At 40.8% G+C, this 26,535-nt stretch overlaps 1 protein-coding gene across 3 annotated transcripts in view; it reads right to left on the bottom strand.

The window, feature by feature from the left end:
- The window catches only part of ANO10 (anoctamin 10), a 241,968-nt gene that overhangs the window by 52,530 nt on the left and 162,903 nt on the right, over positions 1–26,535 (bottom strand). For all 3 annotated transcript variants that reach the window (XM_082412869.1, XM_082412870.1, XM_082412871.1), the window contains exon 12: positions 5,504–5,620. In XM_082412869.1, the coding sequence (XP_082268995.1) occupies positions 5,504–5,620 (117 nt within the window). The remainder of the gene's footprint in view (positions 1–5,503; positions 5,621–26,535) is intronic.

The raw sequence follows: 26,535 nt of genomic DNA, 5'->3' as shown, positions 1-26,535 counted from the left end.
CAGTGGCGGTAGGTGGGGGGAGGAAAGCTTTTCCTGGGTTTGCAGTCAAGGCCCTAAGAAACCACAAGTACTCATCATGGCCTCCTGCCTACTTGATGGGTCCGAGACACTGGAGCTACATGTGCACAAATTTAAGTCACCTGTTAGCGCAAGCCAGGAACACCCTTCTATGGAGGCATTTGATAAATATACTGAGTGGACAGCTATTGGACATCTCTGTCCCACCAGAACCTTAACAGCAAAATCGGCACCAACATCACGTTTTCTTAGAAGGGGATGTTAATCAGAGAATCACATCTATGTCCTCAGGAGAAAACACCCCAAGCAGACTTAAAACCACTTAGATTTTTTTTTCTTTTTAAATAATATAAGATAGAATTTTGGTTAATGTTTCATTTCCCAGTGAAACTGAGCATAAACAAAACTTGTCGTCGACTTTGGACTCTGCTTTACTGTCAGGTGGGGCGTAGCTGAAGACACAGGAATCCAGGAGCTGAGATGACTTGGGAGGTCATTTAGTCACATCCATAGTAAACGCTATTATCCACCAGTCCCTCCAAAGCAAACATGACAGCTCTAAAGTAGGACTTTCAGGTAAATGTGTTTAGTAACAAGAGACATGTTAGTCATATCCAACATCGAGAAAGACCCTTTGCTATTTAGACAAATACATGGCAGGGTGAAATCCTGAGTGAGAGGAGAGGAAAGCTTTCCTAACATGAAGCAAGATCTTGCCTTGACCTGGAGTGAAGGTGTGTACATGGCCAGCCTGCCCCAATCTATAAAACCTCACTAGAAATGTAATCAGTGGAGAAACGTGATCTACCAAAACTCTTCCAGAGACAATGTTGTTCAATTAAAAAAATAGTTTTTGCTGACATAACCCTTAAAACTTTTGGATGCCAAATGCCCTCCCACACAATTTTAAGTTGACATCTAAAATTTTCATCATAAAGTAAAATAGTTGCAAAAATATATTTTCTAGCATACTGTAAATACTGACACTTAAAAATAAACTATGAGGTCACTCTTTTAAAGATATCCAAGAAATGCTAAACATTATAGTGACGTGATATCCACCATCACCCATTCAAAAGATACATCAATATGCTCTTAATGAATAGTAAACATTTTGTTTTTCCTTCTTTTTCTTCTTTGAAGTACTATTTTCTTTCCACTTCTCCCAAAGAATCTTAACTTAATAAATTTTTTTTTTTGCTTGAAAGTCTTCATCAATCTCTTTCTAATACTTTGCTGCAATAAATTGAAACTTAAGAAGCCTTTAAAATTCCCTATGACCAGAAGTCTCACGATAAGTATTTTAAATTTTCTTCTGGACTAACTGATCATTACAATTATTACTGGTGCATGCATAAATGATAAAAATCATATAAACAGAGTACACATTTTGATAAACATTGAACATAAATTTCTAGCTATATTTTGGAAATGCATTTCTTAAGAGGATGGAGGGCAGGAGATTGGGGTGCCTTTATCGAATGCAGCTTAGCCCGACACCTCCGTTTTGAAAGGTTCTGTTACTTGGTTGGGGTGGGGTAACTCTGGGGACAAGGCATGTGGTAGGGTTCCAAACGGTGAGAGGTGTGGCTTCCTTCTGCAATGTGGAAGAAGGATGCGTGTGAGAGGCGAGGAGGTGTGGCCACGGACAGCCAGGAGGGACCAGCAGGACGCCCGGGCGTGCTCAGGCGGTTATGTTCAGGAAAGAAGACTCATCTAAGCTGAGAATCTCAGCACTGAGGCCCTCATAACGGTCTGTGTTCCTCGCAGAGTCTAAGGAACGTTAGACTGTTTGGAACCTCCCCGTCCATCCTACCTCTCTGCCCTCTCCTCCAAGTGAGAGCTGAGCACGTTATTTCCCCAGTTCGTCCAATTTATCTTTTCAATTTTCTTTTTTTTCTGTGGTACAGAAGTTTTAAATTTTCTTTAAAATTTACAGTATCTTACTGTATCAATATTTTCCTTTATAAATTTGGGGATCTGTGTCCTGATTAGAAAGGCATTTCCCACTGGAAGAAGTACTCATGCTTTTTAATAGACCTTTTATGGTTTAAGTTTTTTACGTTTAAATTTCTCAACCATCTGAACTTTGTTGGGTGGAGGGGACAGAGGTACATAAGAAATGAGGTAGAATAAAGTGTAATAATTTTCCCAAACAACTGTTTGTCATCATCAAACCATGTAACAATCTTTCTTTTTTTCCCACTGACATGAAACGTCACTTTTACCATAAAGTCCCATTTTTATTTGGGTCCATTTATGGAATCTCTGATCTATTCCACTGACCTGTCCATTTCTCCCCTCATTCAAAATGGATTTAATTACCATGACGATTGAATTATTCAAAATACACTTTAACATGGCAGAGCTAGAGGCCTCATTTTTCTTCTTTTTAAGAGGTTTCCTTGCTATTCTCAAATGTTTATTTCTATATATTTGACTTGGCATTACATTTTCACAAGACTGAATCTTTTGATCCCAGTAGAGTTTAAAAAACATTCTTCACATTGATTATCCACATAGTTTTCATAAATTACCACCTACAGATTTTATTTTGGTTTCTTCTGTAAATGGGACTTTTCTCTCAATAATATTCTCAAACTGGTTACTATTGTTTTGAAAGGAAACAAATGATTTTAGACAAACTTTACAACCTGCTTCTTTTCAAATTTTCCTATTGTTATAAGAATTTATCTTGTGATTTTTAGACACATAATCTTATAATCTTCAAGTAATGGTAACTTTGCCTCTTCCCGGTTCCTTGAACTTATCTCTTCCTCTTGTATGACTACAGTGATTACGCCTCCAGAACAATGCTAAACGTCAGTAGTGATAATGGGTCTCCTGACACTGTTGTGAATGCTGCTGGTGTTTCACTACTGAGCATGATGCTGCGTTTCCATGTAAGAGACAAACACACTGGTGAGCCCACAGGCCCGAAGTGAACTTGCCCTACAGCTAGCAAACGCAGCTAATTCAGTCTTCTCACCCACTGTGACACACATCAGCCCAGCAAACGCGGTGGACCCGGGGCTCTCCCTCTTCTCTGTACTCTGATCACAACTCTTAGTCTGCTGGGCTCACCCCACCTAATCAGGGTCAGGTTCCGCCCCAATGTGGGGTTCCCCTATCTGGAGCACCACCCTTGGAGCCCTGGCTTCTGTCAGAAGGTTGGCTTGGGTGGGTCCTCCTCAAGGTATTTTTTCTCCCAATTCCCCAAATATAAAAGGAAATATTCCTGTAAAAGGTGGTTTGGAAGCATACAGGACTGCGTGGGTCAGAGAGGTCCTGGACCCAGAGCTTGTCCCCTCAGATGACTCTGCCTTATTGATCTTCTCATTCGTTAAATTCCTATGTATCACTGCAGATGACCAGCTCTAGCCATCTAGGGATCTTTTGTCTCCCGACTCTCATTCTGTTACAGGTAGAAAATCACCAAAATGGTGAACTCCAGCATGGCTTTTAAAATTCTCTCTTTCTTTTTGGGGCAGGGGTGGGGGGGATCCTTTGGTAGAATGTGGAAATCATCAGGAAGAGGATTCTACCTCCACGGCATTTTTTGCTGCTTCTGCCCACACTTTCCTGTTCTCTCTCGTGCTCTGTGAGATATTATTCAGGATTCCAATTCCTCACTTCTCCTCCCCTAATGTTTCTGTAGAAGGTAGACTTGGAAACTGTGGAGCTGCCCCAGGGAGAGTCTTGGAAATCTCTGTCTGGTTCTTTTGCTGAATGCCAGCCCTAGTCTTCATTTAACATTGCTTGAATATTTTTGTTTTGCTTAGTTTAGTACTTTAAACCTATTTGTTGCTCATATTATTAAGAATTTGGTTTTGTTATGCCATCCTAAACTGGAATCTTCTCTAAAAAGACAAACAACCCAATCAAAAAATGGGCAAAAGACCTAAATAGACATTTCTCCAAAGAAGACATACAGATGGCCAAGAGACACATGAAAAGATGCTCAACATCACTAATTACTAGAGAAATGCAAATCAAAACTACAACGAGATATCACTTCATACCGGTCAGAATGGCCATCAGCAAAAAGCCTATAAACAGGGGCTTCCCTGGTGGCGCAATGGTTAAGAATCTGCCTGCCAATGCAGGGGACACGGGTTCAAGCCCTGGTCCGGGAAGATCCCACATGCTGCAGAGCAACTAAGCCTGTGTGCCACACTACTGAGCCTGTGCTCTAGAGCCCGCGAGCCACAACTACTGAGCCCGCGTGCCTAGAGCCCGTACTCCGAAACAAGAGAAGCCACTGCAATGAAAAGCCTGTGCACCACAACGAAGAGTAGCACCCGCTCGCTGCAACTAGAGGAAGCCCGTGCACAGCAACAAAGACCCAATGCAGCCAAAAATTAATTAATTAATTAATTAATTAAAAAAAAAAAAAAGATACACGCACCCCTGTGTTCATAGCAGCACTATTTACAATAGCCAAAACATGGAAACAACCAAAATGTCCATTGAAAGACGAATGGATAAAGAAGATGTGGTCCATATATACAATGGAATATCACTCAGCAATTAAAAGAATTAAATAATGCCATTTGCAGCAACATGCATGGACCTGGAGATTATCATACTAAGTCAAGTAAGTCAGAGAAAGACAAATATATGATCTCACTTATATGCAGAATCTAAAAATAAAAATGATACAAATGAACTTATTTACAAAACAGAAACAGACTCACAGACTTAGAAAACAAATTTATGGTTACCAAAGGGGAAGGGGGGTAGGGATAAATTGGGAGTTTGGGGATTGACGTATACATACTACTATATTTAAAATACATAACCAACAAGGACCTACTGTATAGCACAGAGAACTCTGCTCAATATTCTGTAATAACCTAAATGGGAAAAGAATCTGAAAAAGAATGGATATATGGGTATGTGTAACTGAATCAGGTTGCTGTACACCTGAAACAAACAACATTGTAAATCAACTATACTCCAATATGAAATAAAAATTAAAAAAAAAAAAACAAAACTGAGGGACTTCCCTGGTGGCACAGTGGTTAAGAATCCGCCTGCCAATGCAGGGGACACAGGTCCAAGCCCTGGTCTGGGAAGATCCCACATGCTGCAGAGCAACTAAGCCTGTGAGCCACAACTACTGAGCCTGCGCTCTAGAGCCCATGAGCCACAACTACTGAGCCCACATGCCACAACTACTGAAGCATGCGCGCCTAGAACCCGTGCTCCACAACAAGAGAAGCCACCGCAATGAGAAGCCTGCGCACCACAACGAAGAGTAGGCCCCACTCGCCGCAATTAGAGAAAGCCTGCGCGCAGCAACGAAGACCCAACGCAGCCAAAGATAAAATAAATAAATAAAAATTAAAAACTGGAATCTTCTATACTTATTTAAACTGGTAACTTCAAGGCTGAAGTAAAAGCTGAGAGTGAGCTCTCTGACTTATGTTTCCTGGCATTTGCTAAAGAAATACATTTTTATTTTCAGGACAGTTGCCCTTACCTGCTGCTTGAGTGCCTCCAAAGATTCAAATTCCAATCTGGCCAGTTTCATCTGGATATGCCGTGGCTTATCAGGTATGGCAAATGCAAGGATGAACTTCAAAGCCAGGAGTGCGTGCTGAAAACAAGAAAGAGCACACGTTGCAGGGACACATTAGACCATGTGGGCAAGGAGACAAATTAGCACCTCAACACTGTGATCCTTCTCGTTAATCTTGGGTCACTTCTAATTACTGGCCTGTGATGTATCACAGATCAACCAGGTCCATGAGTTATATTTAATGCATCCCACTGTGGCCCATTCAATAATTATTGACTTACTTTGCTTTATTCTTTTAAAACCAGCTATTCCCTTAAAATGATACCATATGCTGCTCTCAGTGAAAAATAAAGTTTATTCTGAGAAGTCTTCCACCAAATGCTTTTTTTTTACACGTCTTAATCCCCAACGTATTTAGTGTGCAATGTGTGCAGAGCCAAACGTTGCTCTTTGTGTAACAACATCCTGCCTGTGCTGTACTTCAGGCTGAGTTACGTGGAACGTGCATGTGCCTTTTGGTGCCTTGTATCCTCTGCATCCCCAGTAGTGTCTGGTGCAGTTTCTTTCATGAAATGACAATCAATAAATATTGATGAGTTGATCAGCTGTAATGTGCTACCTTAAGCTGCGGACTCCACATATTGTGAGGCAGCAATGTATACAGAAATGTAGAGTGTATCCTTTATATTATGTAAAACGTATCCTTTATAACATGGGTAACTTAGAACCTGGCTATTTTATTTCCCTTCTACACCAACACCATACAGAGGTTTTCTAACGTAATAATATGAGGTTTATAATTATGCTTCTTTCTCTGCAGAAATAAGCCAATAGGACTGCTTCCCCTGGTAAGCCAGCTCTTCAGATGCACAGCCTCGACTCGATGTTTCTCTAATTCTGCCTTCATCTTGTGACCCAGGATCAAGACCCACAGAAAGCTGAATGATCCTTAAAGTTGCCTCTTTGATGACAGCATGAATCACTAAATATTAAAGGCTGGATAATAAATTTTAAAGGTAGGAAATAATTAAAAGGCATTAAGAAAATCAGTGAAGGAGATGGAGCAGCCTGTAAGAAATGTCGCATTGAATTACCGACAGAAAAGGAAGATAGCTGAAAAAAAATAAGTGAATTCCTTACTGTGATATTTTCAAAAGGGGGATGAAGGATAAATAACATGTGGCTATCTCCTGGGAGAAGCATGAAATAATGAAGGAAATCAACATCGTGCCAGAACAAGCAATAATTCAATACAGAAACTTGAAAACCGGCAGAACCCCAGGGCAGGCCAGGCACTGCCTGGTATTAGCAGGAGACCTGGAGTGGACCAGGGAAGGGCAGTCTTCACTGAAATGTGACTACCAGGACCAAAGAAGAAACTGGAAGATACTGATTAGGTGTCTATAGTGTGAAAACAAGAAGATAAAACAGATGACATCATGTGTTATAATTCTGAACTAAGTGAAGTGAATTAACAGGAACCTGGAGATAATCAACAAAGAACAAATGAATAATTTAGAAAGAGCTATACTGTGTCATTACTTCATTCCACTGGAGCACTGAGATATAACTTTATATAAGACTTAACCTCTTCAGTAGAATTGTTAGACAAGAAATAAACAAATTAGTGAATGGAAAGAAATCTGTATGTTTCAGAAACTGCGTGTCCTCAAGTTGCCAGAGCTCCACCATGACCCGGTCACTGGCCCTATCCCATCTCTCCTAGCAAGTCTGTCCCCGTTTTCTCTTCTCTGGAGTCTCAGGAGGAATTATTGAGAAAGAAGACCCTGTCAAGGACTTCCCTTACAGGGAACCTGTAAGATGTGTCAACTCTTCTTTGGGAACCAGGATTGGCTACTGGGTGACTGGGCAAGGTTGCCACAGACCTCGGTTTCCATATGAAATGTTCATAAAGCTCTCTTGAATTGAAAAAAAGTTGGTATTTATTAGACAATATTACTTAAAACAGGAAGTCATTTTAACATGGTTAAAACACTTATGCAGCAACAAGCTTTTATGAGTGGTTCTCTATGGTTTACTTCCCCCAAAATATTCTATAATAAATGCTTTTAAAAGCCCATATGTAGAGAAATCATTTTCTTTGGAACTACATTTGCAAAAAAGTTCCTAGTAGACCTGCTTATTTCAAGCTTTTCACGTCCACGTAACAACCCCAGGGTCACGCTCCTTGAAGAGCCCCGCAAGCCGCACAGCCGGCACTCTTCACTGGTTCCCACACCACCAGAAGCCAGCAGGGCAGTAGCCCTGTGTCCATCGCTCCATTCATGACTGCTGCGCTGGCCACTGCAGCGAAAGGGCTGATGTCCTGGCGCACAGTCTAGGTGGGGAGATGAGTAAGGACAGGCCATCACAACGCCACGCGGGAGTGGTACTGGCAGGGTACACACGTGAGACCACGAGCACTTGGACCAGCAGGTCAGAGAGGGCTTCCTGAAGAAGTAAGTTTGAACAGAGACATGATGGATGAGAAGGAGTTAGCCAGGCAAGGAGAGGGGGCCGAAGGGCTTCCACAGAGAGGGCAAACGGACAAAGGGATGCGGGCTGAAAAGAGAGGGGCTGCAGAGGCAACCAGGAGCCCGGGGACACAGGCAGCAGAGTGAGGGGGCGCTGAAGGCATGAACACAGGAATGATTCAATCAGATTTCTCTGTCTGTGGCAAGGGGCGTGGACGAGTGTGGAAGTGCAGGCCAGTGAGCAGGGTGACCTGGGTGTGCGTTAGAGCCGTGGGGCCGAAGCTCCAGGAGTGACCGGAGGGCTCGTTAGCAGCAGACTCGCCAGACCGCCGTGACTCACGCACTGAACTGATAAGCACAGGACGGGGGGCAGGCCAGAGGGGAGAAGGGGTCTGCGCGGGCTGTGGATTTTCAGATGTCTATGGAGTGTCTAAGTGGACACGTCCAGCACGTAGTACGGTAGAGGAGTCAAGGAGGCAGAGATTTGGGTCACTGCTGTATGTGTGTGAGTGGCAGATAAAGCCATGGGAGTGGACGAGATTTGCAAGGCTGTGTGGTGAGAGAGAGGAAAGATGAGATGGCAAGACGATGGCAGAGGATGGAAGTGGGGGAGCCGAAACATGCGTGTCGAGCAAAGGGGAGGGGCCAGCAAGAAGCCTGATAAGCAGCAGGCGGCAATCGGCAGAAATCTAGGAGGTTCTGGAGTTTCAGAAGCCAAGGGGAGAGAAAGAAGCCAGTCAAGGAGGGTGTCGGAGGGTCAAGTACATGAAGCCTGAGGAGGAACATATAGGTTTATCCACCAGGAGGCCTCTGGTGACCCTGGTGGGAGTGGCTTCGGCTGAGTGGTCGCAGAAGCAGGACTCAGTGGGCTGGGAAGAGACCGGCAGGCAAGGCTGGAGGAGGGAGGTGCCGACCACAGCGTTCCTGCAAACGAGGGGTGAGGGGCGAGGCGGCACCTGGACAGAGACCTGTGCTGGCCAGGTGTTTGTTCTTTAAAGGTGTAAGTTCTAAACATGTTGAGATGCTTTGGGGATGGAACCAAGAGAATGGCCAAAGGTGAAGCTCCTGGAAGAAGTTCCAAGGCACAGAGCCAGGCTGCCGTGCCAGGCAGGGGCTTAGCCATAAACAGGGGGTCTGATGTGGTCCCTATCGAGGAGAGAGAGCTGACCATGAGGGACAGAAGCATTTAAAGGCACTAATTTGAGACTTAAGAATTTTAAAACACATTCATTGCTTAGAATATGCAATTCAACACTTAAAATGAGGAAGGACAGGTGAGAATTACACCTTGCGTTCTCACTTTTCTTTTGCAGAGCTAATCACAAATCATCATTAAATATCCTTTCCTCAAAACAGATAATCATAATCTTCAGCAGAAAAAAAAAAGTGTCTCAGAGAACAAAATAAAAATGCCAACTTTATTAACTAGATTGGAAGAAATATCAACATCTTCACAATGAAATTTTGTTTGGATGGTGGCACTTTGGGCAACCTCTTTATCTTTAGTCTTTAACAGACATGCATTACTTTTGTACGGGGTAAAAAACACTTATGTGAAAAAGAACGCAGGGATTCCACTCATTTAAAAAACGAACTACACGTGCCCTGCCAGGCTCCTAACCCACCTGGTCACCACTGCCCACATGCCCAGTAAACAGACCCAGACCAGACAACCTGCAGCTCAGAGAGTCTGGCTTTTAATCGGGAGTCCAAGAAGCTGGCAAAAGCAATCACACACTCTGCAAATGCACTGAGCACAATGATGCAGGGCCAGACGGCTTCAGTGGTGGCCTTCTCCCACCTCACCTATCAAAACCTTCTGTTACACTGATTTTTTCCCCCCACTTTGCTACACTCTCAGAAGTTTCACCAATTTTAGGTTTATGTGGCATAACACACACCATCTTTAAAAAGGGAAAATATTCTGGGACGGTTAAGAAGCATCACCATTCACAGATACCTGTTAATTAAGTTAATTAGCTGGCGTTAGCAAACACTCTCTCTCTGTACTCCCCCACCCCAATAACCTAGAGACCTTGGGAGTGGGGTGGCGAAGGCATCACAGCTGCTGCAACACAGGGTATCAGCTTCAAGGAAGAGACGTAAAGAGAAGCAGAGAGGAACCGACATTGTCTGAATGATCAGGAAAGGATACATTACCCCCCTCTTTCTTCTTAGTGGGTTCTTGTACCCAGGATCCAGAATTCAAGTTGAGCATCATGATGGATTAAGTAAGCTTTTGTAGTCTAGCCTAGAAACCTAAATAACATTTATAGCACTGTGCTTCAAAAGATTAATTTTTAAAATCTCATATTTTTCATACAGAAAATCTGTTTCAAGGTTGGGAACTACTTTATGCTAACTGAACAGAGGAAAAAAATTGTGAAAAGAATTTTAGCTATTTTTACTTGTTTTCATAAATAAAAGAAAGTCTAAGATAAAATACAAATCTGCTCAGATTTGAAGAAAAACACACTCAAAATGAATAGCTGGGTTGGCTTTTCATAGCCTCTTTATGAAAAGAGAAGACATTTAATGGGCCATGATTGTGATTCTTCACCAACAAACTTCCTTTAAAGTGAAACTCACAAAATTTATCCTAAACAAAGTAAAGGAGAAGAGAAACAGTGAGGGGTGGGGTGGGGAGATGGGCAGAATTTTTAAACTAATAAATACAAAGAAGTTGGCTACCCATGACAATATAGTTCAGGTAATGATTATAGGGTGCCTTGGCTGGGAAAGGGAAAAAGAACGGGACCAGAGAAAACTGGCACTCAGAAGCTACACGTTTTCTGTGCCAGCGGTAAAGTACTGCCCACTCCACCATCACTGTGTCGCTCATCTGTGGTCACTGCAGGGCTGTCAGACTCTTGGGAGTCTCGTGCCAGGTGCACAGAGAGTGAGAGGAACCATTTTATTTTAAAAAACTAGAAAATTCATGATATGATCAACAGTAGCAGCTGTGTTTGTAGCAGTGTGTCCCCAACCCTGTCTCTTCTGAAACAGAAAATGCAAATTAGAGCTGAATTCTTGGAATTCTGAAAAGTTAATTTGATTTCTACAGTGGTAGGTCTGCCACATTACCTCTTTCCATTCAGAGCTCACTGAATAAAAGAAGAGTCCTTCAAAAAAGCATCCTCTGCTGATTATCAGACAAACTAAGTGTGAAGTACCAATTAGTAAGAAATGATCAATGAAGCTGAGATTGAAAAAAATTATGGAATTAGGCTCTTAAGGAAAAAAAAAAATCAGGGATTTTCATTTTAAGATGGTAGATCAAGTATGCTCATGTACTTCTTCTACCTCCCCAGGGTCCCCTGAAATGACAGAAATATAGTCTAAAAAGAACAAGACTGGAAAATAAGAGAATTTGCCAGAACTTCTGAATATAGAACTTATGGAGTGGAAAGTGCTGCTCAAGTCTCCTGAGACAAAGGCAGGTCCTCCCAAAGGAGCCTCAGAAGAAGGCCAATGTCAGATTCAACCCCACAAAAGAAAAGGATTGGGGCAGGGAGTCAGCACCAAAGTGAATGCATTGAAGAACCACCTTCAGAAGAGCTGGGGCCATAGGAAGCCCTTTCTCATGCCACCTTATAACAGACTGACTGCAAGTTCTACTCTTGCACTAAAGCCAAAAACCTGCCCTTTAAAGAAAGCATGTGATATTTTGGGAGAGCACCTTGTGTGGGGTTGCCAGGCCCAAGAGAGAAGCTGAGCCTAAGGTCATACCAGACTCTTATTAAAAGACTTGGAGACCAGAGTGATGTCAGCTGTATGACAGGATAGGAAGTCCCAAACCTTGTTCCCCCTCAGAGACACTGACTTAAGAACAACATACAGTCCAAAAAGCCTTTGTGAGAACTTCAGAAAACAGCTAAGAAGCTACAGTACTCTAGGGAAGCACAAAGCTAAAAACAGCTGCTTTAGAATGAGTAAGTGAGTAAGAAAAGCTGTTGGATTTCACCTATGATAACCTTTCCTCCAAGCTGGCACAGCTCAGCACAATTGGGAGAAAACACCCAACGTGTGGATAGAGAAGTGTAACGTACATTCAATGTACGTTCCATCTTTTCAAGGGACTTCCCTAGGAACTGGTTTCTGTCTCATTAGACTCAGGGCACTGGAGAGGATCCTGCATACTTTGGATGCCTGGGGGGGCCAATAAAAACAAAGGAGAGATTGCTGAAATACCAGAGAACCTGCAGTACTGAAGACAGAGACCAGAGAGAGGAAGAGATTACAAGCGCCTAAAAAAGAAACCAGTAGACTTCCCTAATTGGGAAAATACATGCACAAGCCCAGAAAAGATACATCTCCAGAACGTTTGAGACATTCCCAGAATCTCTAGCTGGGCTGACTGATGGAGGTCTTTGCCTGTATGAAGCTAGTTTGTGAAGACTGGGAGAGATGGCTGTTTTTTCAAATGCCCAAATCTCAGCAAAAAATAACAAGGAACACAAACAAACAGAAATATGACACAATAAAGAAAAATAATAAATCTCAAAAAAAGATCCTAAAGAAACAGAAATCTATGAAGTACATGACAAAGAATGCAAAACAATCATCTTAAAGAAGCTCAGTGAATATAAGAGAACACAGACAAGTAACTGAAATCAGAAAAATGATGTGTGAACAAAATGAAAATACCAACAAAAAGATAGAAACTATAAAAAAAAATTAAAAAAAAAGAACTAAACAAATTCTGGAACTGAAGAATGCAATAACTGAATTGAGAAGTTCACTATATGGGTTCAACATCAAGCTTGTTCAAGCAAAAGAAAGAATCCATGAACTCTAAGACAGGTCACCTGAAATTATTGAGTCAGAAGAGCAAAAAGAAAAACGAATCAAGAAAGATGAAGAAAGCTCAAGATACTTACCGACATCAGCAAGTATTACCAATATATGCATTATGGGAATCTCAGAAAGAGAAGAGAGAGAAAGAGGGAGAGAGCTTATCTGAAGAAATAATGGTCAAAAACTTCCCAAATGTGAGGAATGAAATGGACATCCAAATTCAAGAAACTCAAAAGACTCCAACTCAGATGAACCCAAAGAACCCCATGCTGAGGTACACTGTAATCAAACCATCAAAGGACAAAGAGAGAATCTTGAAAGTAGCAAGACTTGTGTCATATCATGTACAAGGGAGCTACCATAAGATTATCAGAGGAGTTCTTAGCAGAAAAAAATATAGGCCAATATAGGAGTAAGATGATACATTCAAAGGGCTAAAAGAAAAAACCTGCCGACCAAGAATACTATATCCAGCAAAACTGTCCTTCAAAAATGAAAGAGAAATAAAGACCTTTCCAGACAAAAGCTAAGGGAATTCATCACCACCACATGTGCCTTACAAGAAATACTAAAGGGAGTCCATTAAGCTGAAAGGAAAGAATGCTGGACAATAACACAAAAGCATATAAAAATATAAAGCTTTCTGGTGAAGGTAAATAAATAGACAAACACAGTATACAGTAATGGTGGTATGTATATCACTTTTCATTCTGGTGTAGAATTTAAAGGAGAAATTCATAAAAATAACTATATAAAATTGTGTAATTTGTGACATCAATAACAAATTGGAGGGGAGATGTAAAAGAGTAGACATTTTGTACGTGACTGAAGTTTCTATTATTTTAAAATAGATTACTATACTATAAGATGTTTTATGTATTCTCCATGGTAACCACAAAGAAATACCTATAGAAAATACATAAAAGAAAAATGAGAAAGAAATCAAAAACAAGTCACTATGAAAAAAAATCAACATAACACAAAGGAGTACATCAAGAGAGGCAAAGGACAAAATAACTATAAGACATACAGAAAAAATGAATAAAATTGCAACAATAATTTTGTTACTATCAGTAATTACTTTAAATGTAAACAGATTATATTCCCTGATCAAAAGACATGAGAGGCTGAGTGGATTAAAAAAACAAGATCCAACTAAATGCTATCTATAAGAGACTCACTTTAGATGTAAGAACATCTAAAGATGTAAGATGTAAGATATCTTAGATGTAAGATAAAAGTGAAAGGACAGAAGAAGATATTACATGCAAATGGTAACCAAAAAATAAAAAATAAAAAGAAAGAAAGCAGAAGTGGCGATCTTGTATCAGACAAAATAGACTTTAAAAGACTGAGATAAGAGACAAGAAGAGCATTATACAATGATAAAGGGTCAATTCACCACCAATAATTATATATTGTTAACACTGGAGTACCCACATATATGAAGCAAAAATTGGCAGGATTGAAGGAAAAAGTAGACAATAATGCAATAATAGTAGGAGATTTAAGTACCCCACTCTCAATAACAGATAGAGCATCCAGACAGAAGATCAATAAGGAAATAGAGGACGTGAAGAACACTACAGATCAACTGTATCTAACAGACATGGACAGAATTCTCCATTCAACAAGAGCAGAATACACATTCTTCTAAAGCACACATGAAATATTCTCTGGGATAGATCACCTATTAGGCTACAAAACACATCTTAACAAATTTAAGAACATTGCAATCATATCAATTATCTTCTTAGACAACAATGGAATGAGACTAGAAATCAACAGCAAAACGAAAACTGAAAAATTAAATAAGTGAAAATTAAACAACAAACTCTTCAACAACCAATGGGCCAAAGAAGAAATCAAAAGGGAAATTAGAAAATATTTTGACATAAATGAAAATGAAAACACAATATACCGACACTTATGGGATTCAGCAAAAGCAGAACTAAGAGGGAAAGTTATTGTCTTAAACGCCTTCATTAAAAAAGAAGAAATATCTCAAATCAGCAACCCACTTTATATCTCAAGGAACTAGAAAAAGAAGAACAAACTAAACCCAAAGTTATCAGAAGGAAGGAAATAATAAAGAGTACAGGGACTTCCCTGGTGGTGCAGTGGTTAAGAATCCACCTGTCAATGCAGGAGACATCCCTGGTCTGGGAAGATCCCACATGCTGCAGAGCAACTAAGCCTGTGTGCCACAACTACTGAGCCCACACTCCAGAGTCTGCAAGCCACAATTTCTGAGCCGTGTGCCACAACTACTGAAGCCTATGTGCCTAGAGCCCGTGCCCTGCAACAAGAGAAGCCACTGCAATGAGAAGCCCGCACACCACAACGAAGAGCAGCCCCCACTCGCCGCAACTAGAGAAAGCCTGCATGCAGCAATGAAGACCCAACGCAGCCAAAAATAAATAAATAAAATAAATAAATTGATAAAAAAAAAGATTAGAGCAGAAATAAATGAATTAGAAAACAAAAAGCAATAGAAAAAAATCAATGAAACTAAGAGTTGGTTTTTTTGAAGACCAACAAATCAACAAACTCTTAGCTTGACTAACAAAGAAAAAAAAGGCTCAAATAATAAAAATCAGAAATGAAAGGGTCGACATTATAACTGATGCCAGAAATAATAAGGATTTTAAGAGACTACTATGAACAATTATATGCCAACAAATCAGATAACCTAGAAAAAAATGGATAAACTCATAAAAACATACAACCTACAAAGACTGAATCATGAACAAATAAAAAGTCTGAATAGATACAGAACTAGTAAGAAGATTAATCAGTAATAAAAAATCTCCCAGCAGAAAGCCCAGAACCAGATGCCCTCACTTGAGAATTCTACCAAATATATAAAGAGAAATTAACACCAATCCTTCTCAAACTCTCCCCACAAAAAATTGAAGATAAGGGAGCACTTCCAAATTCATTTCATTCTCTGAAGTCAGCATTACTTTAATACCCAAACCAGACAAACTTTCTACAAGAAAAGAAAACTACAGAAATATTCATCCTTGATGAATATTGATGCCAAAATCCTCAACAAAATGCTAGCAAAGTGAATTCAGCAGCACACTGAAAGGATTATACACCATAGCCAAGTAATTTTTATTTCTGGAATGCAAGGATGGTACAACATATGAAAAGGAATCAATGTAATATAACACATTAACAGAATGAAGAAAAAAACATGATCATCTCAATCAAAGAAAAAGCATTTGACAAAATTCAACTTCCTATCATGATAAATACAATCAACAAGAAGAAAATAAGGAAAGTACCTCAACATAATAAAGCCCATAGCTAACAACACACTCAATGGTGAAAAGCTCAAAGCTTTTCCTCTAAGATCATGAACAGGCAAGGATGACCTCTCTCACTGGAAATCCTAGCCAAAGTAATTAGGCAGCTGCTACGGAAAACAGTATAGAAGTTAAAAATAGAATTACAATATGATACAGCAATCCCACTTCTGGGTATATATTCCAAAAAAAAAGAAAGAAAGAAAAGAAAATAGGATGTTGAAGAGATATTTGCATACCCATGTTCACTGCAGCACTAATCACAATAGCAAAGAAGGAGAAGCAACCTAGTCCATGAGTGGATGAATGGATAAAGAAAATGTGGTATATACATATGGGGGAATATTATTCAGCCATTTAAAAAGAAGGTAAAATGAAATGGAGGTATTTGTAGTGAGGTGGATGGAGTTAGAGTCTGTCATACAGAGTGAAGTAAGTCAAAGAGAAAAACAAATACAGTATGCTAACACATATATATGGAATCTAAGGAAAAAAAAAAAAAAAGGTCATGAAGAACCTAGTGGCAAGACGGGAATAAAGACACAGACTTACTAGAGAATGGACTTGAAGATATGGGGAGGGGGAGGGGTAAGATGTGACAGGGCGAGAGAGTGGCATGGACATATATACACTACCAAATGTAAAATAGATAGCTAGTGGGAAGCAGCCGCATAGCACAGGGAGATCAGCTCGGTGCTTTGTGACCACCTAGAGGGGTGGGATGGGGAGGGTGGGAGGGAGGGAGACGCAAGAGGGAAGAGATATGGGAACATGTGTATATGTATAACTGATTCACTTTGTTATAAAGCAGAAACTAACACACCATTGTAAAGCAATTATACTCCAATAAAGATGGTAAAAAAAAAAAAAAGGTAGAGTTTCAGTTTTGCAAGATAAGAAAGCTCTAGAGATCTGTTGAACAACAATGTGTGTATTGTTAACACTACTGTACTGTACACTTAAAAATGGTTAAGATGGTAAATTGTATGTTATGTGCTTTTTCCACAATTAAAAGACTCACAGGTCAAAAATCCCAACAATCCCCCCCACCAAAAAGAAAAAGCCAAACAAGGAGGGGTACTGCTGCCCAGGATGGCAGACACTCAAGTTCTTCAGACTCAGAGTGAGGTCAGTCAAATCCCTGGGTGGCCAGTCTGTTCCCAGCTCCTGAACCTCCCAGGGACTCTCCTCATGTATTGATAGAATCTCCTACCGCAGGGAGCCCTTCCGAGGAACAGATCTGCACACCCACGCTGGCAGAGGGAAGCCACAGCAGCTCTTTGTCTCACCATCCCAACCACCAGACAGTGTCACAAGGCTGAGGACCACGAATGCCATGACCAAGATGAACAAACAGAGCTAACCCTCGAGGACAAAAGCAGACATTTGGAGAGCACATAAGAACTCAAAGTTTATGGCCCACATGTGCTATATGAAAAAGAAAATTACTCGAGGAGTTACTCCAGGAAAATGAAAATGGAATCTAAGACAATGACAGGGAAAATAAGAAACAGAAGCAGCAGACCATGACTTATAAGAGGCTAAAAGAAAACAAAAGATGACCCTTTGGATTTGAATGCTTACAAGGTTCTCTTTTAAGAAGCAAAGTGTTAATCCTAGGATTATATTTCCTTCTCTTCAGGTTCAATAATGCTAATGGTTAAACAGTATCTAATATTCATAATATTATAAATGTTCCTTCTTCTGTTTTTATCATCGACTGGGAGACAAATCATGGCCAATTATAATTTGCAGTGTAAACGTAATAAAAGAGCCAGCAAAAATGGGGAGAGGAGAGGGCAGTGTAAGCCAAAGGAAGATTAACTATATTAATAGCCTCATCTTCAACGAGAGGACACAATATTACCTAAAGTTGACAAATCAAGAGACACACGTTTTAAGTGAATTTTTTAAAGCTATAATGCCATTTGCAGCAACACAGATGGACCTGGAGATGATCATACTAAGCGAAGTAAGTCAGACAGAGACAAATATCATATGACATCACTTATATGTGGACTCTAAAAAAAAATGATACAAATGAACTTATTTATAAAACAGAAACAGACTCACAGACATAGAAAACAAACTTGCGGTTACCAAAGGGGGAAGTGGGGGGAAGGGATAAATTAGAAGTTTGGGATTAGCAGAAACAAACTGCTATATATAAAATAGATAAACAACAAGGACCTACTGTATAGCACAGGGAATTATATTTAATATCTTGTAATAAACTATAATGGAAAAGAAACTGAAAAAGAATATATATGTGCGTGTGTGTATATATATATATATATATACACACACACACACACACACACACACACACACACGCACACTCACACACACACAGAGCACCAAATTACTTTGCTGTACACCTGAAACTAACACTACTTTGTAAATCAACTGTATTTCAATTTTAAAAAATGGTGCGGGGGAGACTTCTGTTTTTACTTTATTATACTATTTGGACTTTGTGATAGTGCCCTCCATCCCCATATGTATCCATTACTTCTCTAAGGAAAACAAAATGATAGATTCTCTTAGTCTGGTGCAGGGTCAGCAAACTTCTTAGAGGTCCACAAAGTCAATATTTTAGGTTTTCTTGCCGTATGTTTCTGTCACAACTATTCAACCCTGCCGTTCCTTGCAGCGTGAAAAGCAGCCACAGTGGATACATAAAGAAATGGGTGTGGCTGTGCGCCAACATCACGTTATTAAGAAGCAGCAAGAGGCTTTGGTCCTTTGGCCAGAGTTTGCTGTCCTTTGGTATAGAGTGCGTAGAAAGACTGAAAACTCTAGTTATTTAACCCATTAATTCATATGAATATTTGTCCAAAGATGAGAAAGCCTCACAAAATTCGCCTTTGTCTCAATAACACAAATGAATAGGAACCTTCTCTGGAGTTTCAAGGAAGGCTTCTCGCAGCATCTTCGGGCCCTAACCCTGACGAGTCACTGCCCGAGAGACGCAGCACCTGTGACACCAGCACCCTGTGCTCCTGAGGATGCACACACACGGCAGGACCGGGAGATGCCGTCGTCACAGACAGCCTGGGCCTCTGCTCCACCCACATGGCTATTTCCCAACATCAGTCAAGTGAATAAGGAGTTGGGCTTAAAAGGTTAATGGAAAGTTGAATCTAAAGGAAGCGTACAGGGTGAAAAAGCAATAGGAAAGTGTTAGGAGAGCCAATTAAAACAGAGAGCTAAGAGTAACTGATTACTATAAAAACATGAAAAATTTTTTACCTCCTCTTCTTCTATCTCACCACATAATGAAACAGTGATTTGAAAAATATGTCAATTAAACTAAAAGAATACAAGGAAGTAATTTTAAGGGTTACAAATAAATTAAGCTGAATGCCTCATCAGCTCTTCCCTTTAAAAAGATAATCTCCAGGACTTCTCTGGCGGCACAGTGGTTAAGAATCCGCCTGCCAATGCAGGGGACACGGGTTCGAGCCCTGGTCCAGGAAGATCCCACGTGCCACGGAGCAACTAAGCCCTTGCGCCACAACTACTGAGCCTGCGCTCTAGAGCCCACGAGCCACAACTACTGAGCCCACGTGCCACAACTACTGAAGCCTGTGCACCTAGAGCCCGTGCTCCGCAACAAGAGGAGCCACAGCAATGAGAAGCCCGCACACTGCAACGAAGAGTAGCCCTGTCTCGCTGCAACTAGAGAAAAGCCCGTGCACAGCAACGAAGACCCAACGCAGCCAAAAATAAATAAATAAATTTATTTTAAAAAAATATATAATCTCCATTGTAGGCATTTGCTAACAGAAGAGGCTCCTCATTGGTGAAGGACACTGAGTGATGAGACTGCCATTTGTCACTGGGATGAGAAAGCTAGCTTTCAAGGTTTTGGCAACCTCTGTGTCACCAAAGAACACATCTTATCCAGCCTTAAAGCTTGCTGTCCTTGAAGTGATTAATTTAAAGGCTCTTTCAACTTCTCTCATCTCTAAAATCTGTGCATTCCCGATATGGCAGCAGGCATCACTACCTACCATAAAGCTTGTAAAGCTTGTTCTCCTCCCGATCGGAGGCACATTTCAAGCCGTTTCTAGGATAGATTTGATGATTGTGAAAGGAAGTGCAACCTGTAGGAGGGTTATGTTTTATTTGGAGTTTGTTTTTTTCAACAATTATTTTGATCACTTGACAAGCAAAAAATCAAGCTACACTTAATAACTGTGTGCCTGGAAATGTTCTCTAACTGAGGCCTGTGAAGCAAAGTGATACCCTGAGATTGCGGTTTCATTTCACTGTATACTTACTTCATTTACATTAAGTGGACCATCAAGTGAGAATTTAAATCACGCTGGAGAAACACACATTTGTAACCTCGAAATCATAAGCCACAGAGGCCAGCCATGGTGCACGCCAGGGATCATAATAAGGCTGGTGGCTCTCCCGCAGTGCAAGGACACAAAATCAGCCTCCTGGGGTCACCTGCCTAATGCTTGGCTGGTCAGTGACACAGCTGATCCAGGAGCCCTGCCTCCTCACCTGACCCCACCAGGCAAGGAGGGCAGGCTCACGAGACCAGATGGTGAAGTCTTGCAGGAAATGAGTGCAGTCTGGGGCCAACTGAGCTGTCCCTTCCTCCCTGGCCTCCCCAAACATTGTTTATATTCAGACATATATAGGTACAGTGGACACTGGAAGAATCTCTGAAATTGAAAAAAAAAAAGTCTTCAAGGCCCAATGGCAATGGGAATCTCAAGCCACAGGTACAAGAGGGGAGGAGAGTTCTTCCCCTTCACCCTGGTGGTGGCAGGACGTGTTCATGGCTACAGTACATATGTGACATGAGCCTGTGACCCCTGAGATGGTTCTTCATTCAGACTTTGTCTGCTCTCCTCCAAGTCTTTTGTTTTCTTTTTAGTTTTTTTTTTCCCCTTCTAATGTAGATGCTGTGGCCATGGGAACAATTTGTTCAGTACAGAACTAAATGAGTTAATAACTAGTTGTATTTAATCACACTTCCTTGAGTCCCAACTGTGAAGTAAAGATAGGCATTTCTTTGACACTTCTGGGGATAAGTGCTATCCCATATCGTTTTGCTTTGAACCAGCCTGAATTTGCCAACGCCCTGTCTGGACTTGGCCTCTGAAATGTGTCCCCTCCAGGAGCTGCTGCTTCTACCCCCTCTCCGCCGGGGTCCCTGGAAGGTTCATGTCTCTTCCACGTCCCCCAGAACATCATCTTCCTTTATTCCTACCATGCTCCAGTCCTTATGAAGCTCAATTGGGTATGTACAGGAGGACACAGAGGCTACAGCTTCCACGTAAGAACTCCCTGGTGGACAGTGGTGCCTGTTGCCATATCTGCTATGCAGAGATTTTAGAGCTGAAGCAATCTGAGAGAGTCTTTAAATTAAAGTCAATCACTTCAAGGGCAAGAAACTGACCTTCAGGGACTACATGTCGGGGCTGAGAGGCAAGTTCTACATTCTTCATTTTGCACGATGCTTTTCTCCCCACGTGACCCTCCTGGTGGTGCTCTGTGAACACACACGGTGGCCATGGGAAAGCACACGTTTGGAGGTCAGGCAGACCTACGTGCAGACACCTCCTGCAGGATGCTGTGCACGTCAGTGAGCCATGGGGGCCTCACTTTCCTCGTGTGGCACAGCACTGTCACACCCAATATGTGCGGAGTAGTCAACATATATGGAATGCTAATTCTTTTACTGAGGTATAATTGACATATTATATTAGTTTCAGGTGTACAACAAATGATTCGATATTTGTATACACTGCAAAATGATCACCACAGTAAGTCTAGTTACCATTGTCACCCTACACAGTAATGAAGTATTTTTCTTATGCTGAGAACTTTCAAGATTTACTCTCTTATGCAGTACAGTATTATTAACTGTTGTCACCATGCTGTACCTCAATCACATCCCCATGACTTACTTATTTTATACCTGGAAGTTTGTGCCTTTTGACCCCCTTTAACCTGCCTCTCTGGCAACTACCAATCTGTTCTCTGTATCTATGAGCTTGGTTTTGTTAGATTCCACATATAAGTGAAATCATATGGTATTTCTCTTTCTCTGACTTATTTCACTTAGCGTAACGCCATCAAGGTCCATCCATGTTGTCACAAATGGCAAGATTCCATTCTTTTTTATGGCTAAGAGTATTCCATTTGTGTGTGTGTGTGTGTGTGTGTGTACACCACATCTTCTTTATCCATTCACCTGTCGATGGACACAGGTTGTTTCCATATCTTGGCAATTGTAAATAATGCTACAATGAACACAGGAATGCATGCATCTTTTCGAATTAGTGTTTTCGTTTTCTTTGGATAAGTACACAGAAGTGGAACTGCTGGATCACATGATAGTTCTATTTAAAAGTTTTTGAGGAAACTCCATATAATTTTCCATAGTAGCTGCACCAATTTACATTCCCACCAACAGTGTAGGAGGGTTCCCTTTTCTCCATGCCCTCTCCAGCATTTATTATTTGTAGACTTTTTGATGATGGCCATTCTGACCAGTGTGAGGTGATATCTCACTGTGATTTTGATTTGCATTTTTCTGATGATTAGTGATGTTGAGAACCTTTAATGTGCCTGTTGGCCATCTGTATGTCTTCTCTGGAAAAATGTCTATTTAGATCTTCTGCCCGTTTTTTAACTGGATTGTTTTTTGCTATTGAGTTGTATGAGGTCTTTATATTTTGGATATTAACCTCTTACCAGATATATGATTTGCAAATATTTTCTCCTATTCAGTAAGTTGCCCTTTCATTTTGCTGATGGTTTCCTTTGCCGTGCAGAAACTTTTTAGTTTGAAGTAGTCCAATTTGTTAATTTTTGCTTTTGTTGCCATTGCTTTTGGTGTCGAATCCAAATAATCATTACCAAGACTGATGTCAAGAAGCTCACCGCCTGTGGTTTCTTCTAGGAGGATGTCACTCTCTTTTACAGTTTCAGGTCCTAGATTCAAGTCTTTAATCCATTTTGAGTTAACTTTTGTGTATGGTATAAGATAGTCTGGTTTTACTCTTTTGAATGTGGCTGTCTAGCTTTTCCAAAACCATTTATTGAAGAGACTACCTTTTCTCCACTGAATATCCTTGCCTCTTTGTCGTAAGTTAATTAACCACATGTGAATGGGTTTATTTCTAGGCTATCTGTTCTGTTCCACTGATGTGTCTGTTTTTATGCCAATACCATATTATTTGATTACTACAGCTTTGTAATATAGTTTATAAGCAGGGACTGTAATGCCTCCAGTTTTGCTCTTCTTTCTCAAGATCGCTTTGGCTATTTAGAGTCTGTGAGATAACAGAAAATATATATTTGGTCTCTGTCCCTGGTTCCTGGCACAGAGCTACTAAAACCCTTATAATTTCCTAAGTGATAAGAACACTAGGAACATCTCTTTTTCAAATACTGGTCTTTGACCTCTGTTCTTGACACAGAGCTCCTAAAGCCCTTGTAGTTTCCTAGGTGATAGGAGTGTCTTTTCCTCTATTGAGGTAACTCTGGGTGGGCTCCTGGATGAGGGCTGGTCACCAGAAAGGCCAAGCTAATCTTATAAGATTGGAATTTTCAGCCCCATCTCCCATGCTCTTGAGAAGAGAGAAGGGCTGAAAATGGAGTTAATGATCTATCATGCTGACGTGATAAAGCCTTCCTAAAAGTACAGTGTTTGGACAGCTTCCAGGTTGGTGAACACATGGAGATGCTGTGAGAGTGGGTACCCAGGGACGGCATGGAAGCGCCACACCCCTTCCCACATACCTTGCCCTGTGCATCCTTTCCACCTGGATGGTCATCTATATCCTTTACTATAGCCTTTCATAAGAAACCAGTAAATGTAAGTAAACCTTTCCTGAGTTCTGTGAGCCACTCTAGCAAATTAATCAAACCTGTAGAGGGGGTCATGGGCACCTCTGATTTATAGCAAGTAAGTCAGAGGCACAGGTAACAAGCTGGACTCGAGACTGGCGTCTGAAGTCCAACCTAGGCTTGCGACTGGCATCTGAAGTGTGTATGGTGGGACATCCTGTGTGACTGAGCCTTAACCTATGGGATCTGATACTACCTCTGGGTAGACAGTGTCATAACTGAGTGAAATTGCAGGACATGCAGCTGGTGCTGCAGAGAATTGCTTGGTGAGTGGAAAGACCTCCACGTACTTGGTGTCCAAAAGGGTCTGAAGTGAAGTGTTTTCTGTGAAGGTAAAGGAGACACACAAGAAGAGCTGGCTTTTTCCCTATACATAAAGTGGAAGACTGAGGGTTTTCCATTACAGGGTCTTTTGTGGTTCCATACGAATTTTAAGATTTTGTTCTATTTCTGTGTAAATGTCATTGGTATTTTGATAGGGGTTGCACTGAATCTGTAAATTGCTTTGGGTAGTACTGAGACAGGCTGGGACCTGGGACCCTTTGCTGCAGCGCTGCAGTGCTTGCACCTGGACAAACATCTTCTCGAGCAACAAAATAAAGAAATTATAAGGGACTAAAAACAACTGCATACATGTGCAGTTGGGGCAAATTATGGACAAAAAGATTAGAAAAAAAGACCAAAAAACCCAACTGCCACTTCTGAAGAGCACTGAGCAAAAACAGGGTGTCAGGAACAAAAGCAGGGTACTGCGCACACCCCTTGTACACAACACCACGAAAGGGTGGGCAAAACACCTAAGCCACCCCTCTGGCCCGACCCCTGAACACAGCCCCACCCTCACCCCATGTAAGAAACCAGCTCACCCTACCTCAGGGAGTGAGCAAGGGAACCTGTTACTTGTTTTCGCTCCCTCCTGCGCTTGCAGGAGCCCCAATAAAGCCTTGCCAGAATTTTTTGTCTGGCCTCTAGTCAATTTCTATTGATTGGGGAAGGCCAAGAACCCTGGTCTGCATCAGTATGGACATTTTAACAATATTAATTCTTCCAATCCAGAAGCATGGAATATCTTTCCATTTATGTGTGTCTTCTTCAATTTCTTTCATCAATGTCTTATAGTTTTCAGTGTACAGGTCTTTCACCTCTTTGGTTAAATTTATTCCTAGGCATTTTATTTTTCTTGATGTGATTGTACATGGGATTGTTTTCTTAATTTCTCTTTCTCATAGTTCATTATTAGAGTGTAGAAATGCAACAGATTTTTGTATATTGCTTTTGTATTTTGCAACTGAATTCGTTGATCAGTTCTAATAGTTTTTTGCTGGAGTCTTTAAGGTTTTCTATATATAAAGTCATGTCATCTGCAAATAGTGACAGTTTTACTTCCTCCTTTCCAATTTGGATGCCTTTTATTTCTTTTTCTTGCCTAATTGTTCTAGCTAGGATTGTCAATACTAAATTGAATAAAAGTGGTGACAGTGGATTTCCTTGACTTGTTCTTGATCTTAGAGGAAAAGCTTTCAGCTTTTCACCATTCAATATGATGTTGGCTGCAGGCTTGTCATATATGACCTTTATTATGTTGAGGCACATTCCCTCTATATCTACTTTGTTGAGAGTTTCTATCACAAATGGATGCTGAATTTTGTCCAATGCTTTTTCTGCATCCATTGAGATGATCAGATGGTTTTTATCCTTCGTTTTGTTAATGTGTTGACTGATTTGAACCAACCCTGTATCCTGAAATAAATCCCACTTCAGCATGGTGCATGATCTTTTTAATGTATTGTTGAATTTGGTTTGCTACAAGGATTTCTGCAGCTATGTTCATTGGGGAAAATGGCCTGTAATTTTCTTTTCTTGTGGTGTCCTTGTCTGGTTTCGGTATCAGGGTAAAGCTGGTCTTGTAAAATGAGTTTGAAGCATTCCCTCCTCTTCAATTTTTTGGAAGAGTTTGAGGATTGGTATTAATTCTTCTTTGAATACTTGGTAGAATTCACCAGTGAAGCTGTCTAGTCCCGGACTTTTGTTTGTTGGGAGGTATTTGATTACTGATTCAATATCCTTACTAGTAATTGGTCTCTTCAGATTTTCTATTTCCTCATGATTCAGTCTTGGAAGGTTGTATGTTTCTAGGAATTTACCCACCTCTTCAAGGTTGTCTGATTTGTTGGCATATAATTGTTCATAGCAGTCTCTTATGATCCTTTGTATTTCTATGGTATCAGTCCTCTCTTTCATTTCTGATTTTATTTATTTGAGCACTCTTTTTCCCTTCATGAGTTCAGCTAAGATCAAAAAAACCAGCTCTTAGTTTCACTAATCTTTTCTAATGTCTTTTAGTCTCCATTTCATTTATTTCTCTTCTGATCTTTGTTATTTCCTTCCTTCTACTAATTGTGGGCTTCAATTGTTCTTCTCTTCCTAGTTCCTTTAGGTGTAAGGTTAAGTTGTTTATTTGAGATTTTTCTTGTTTCTTGAGGTCAGCCTGTATTACTATGAACTTCCCTCTTAAAACTGCTGTTGA

This window comes from Balaenoptera physalus (assembly GCF_965194825.1).
Source record: "Balaenoptera physalus genome assembly, chromosome: 11".
Classification (NCBI taxonomy): Eukaryota; Metazoa; Chordata; class Mammalia; order Artiodactyla; family Balaenopteridae; genus Balaenoptera; species Balaenoptera physalus.
The sequence above is the reverse complement of the archived record's forward strand: the minus strand, read 5'-3'. Positions and strand labels throughout refer to the sequence as shown.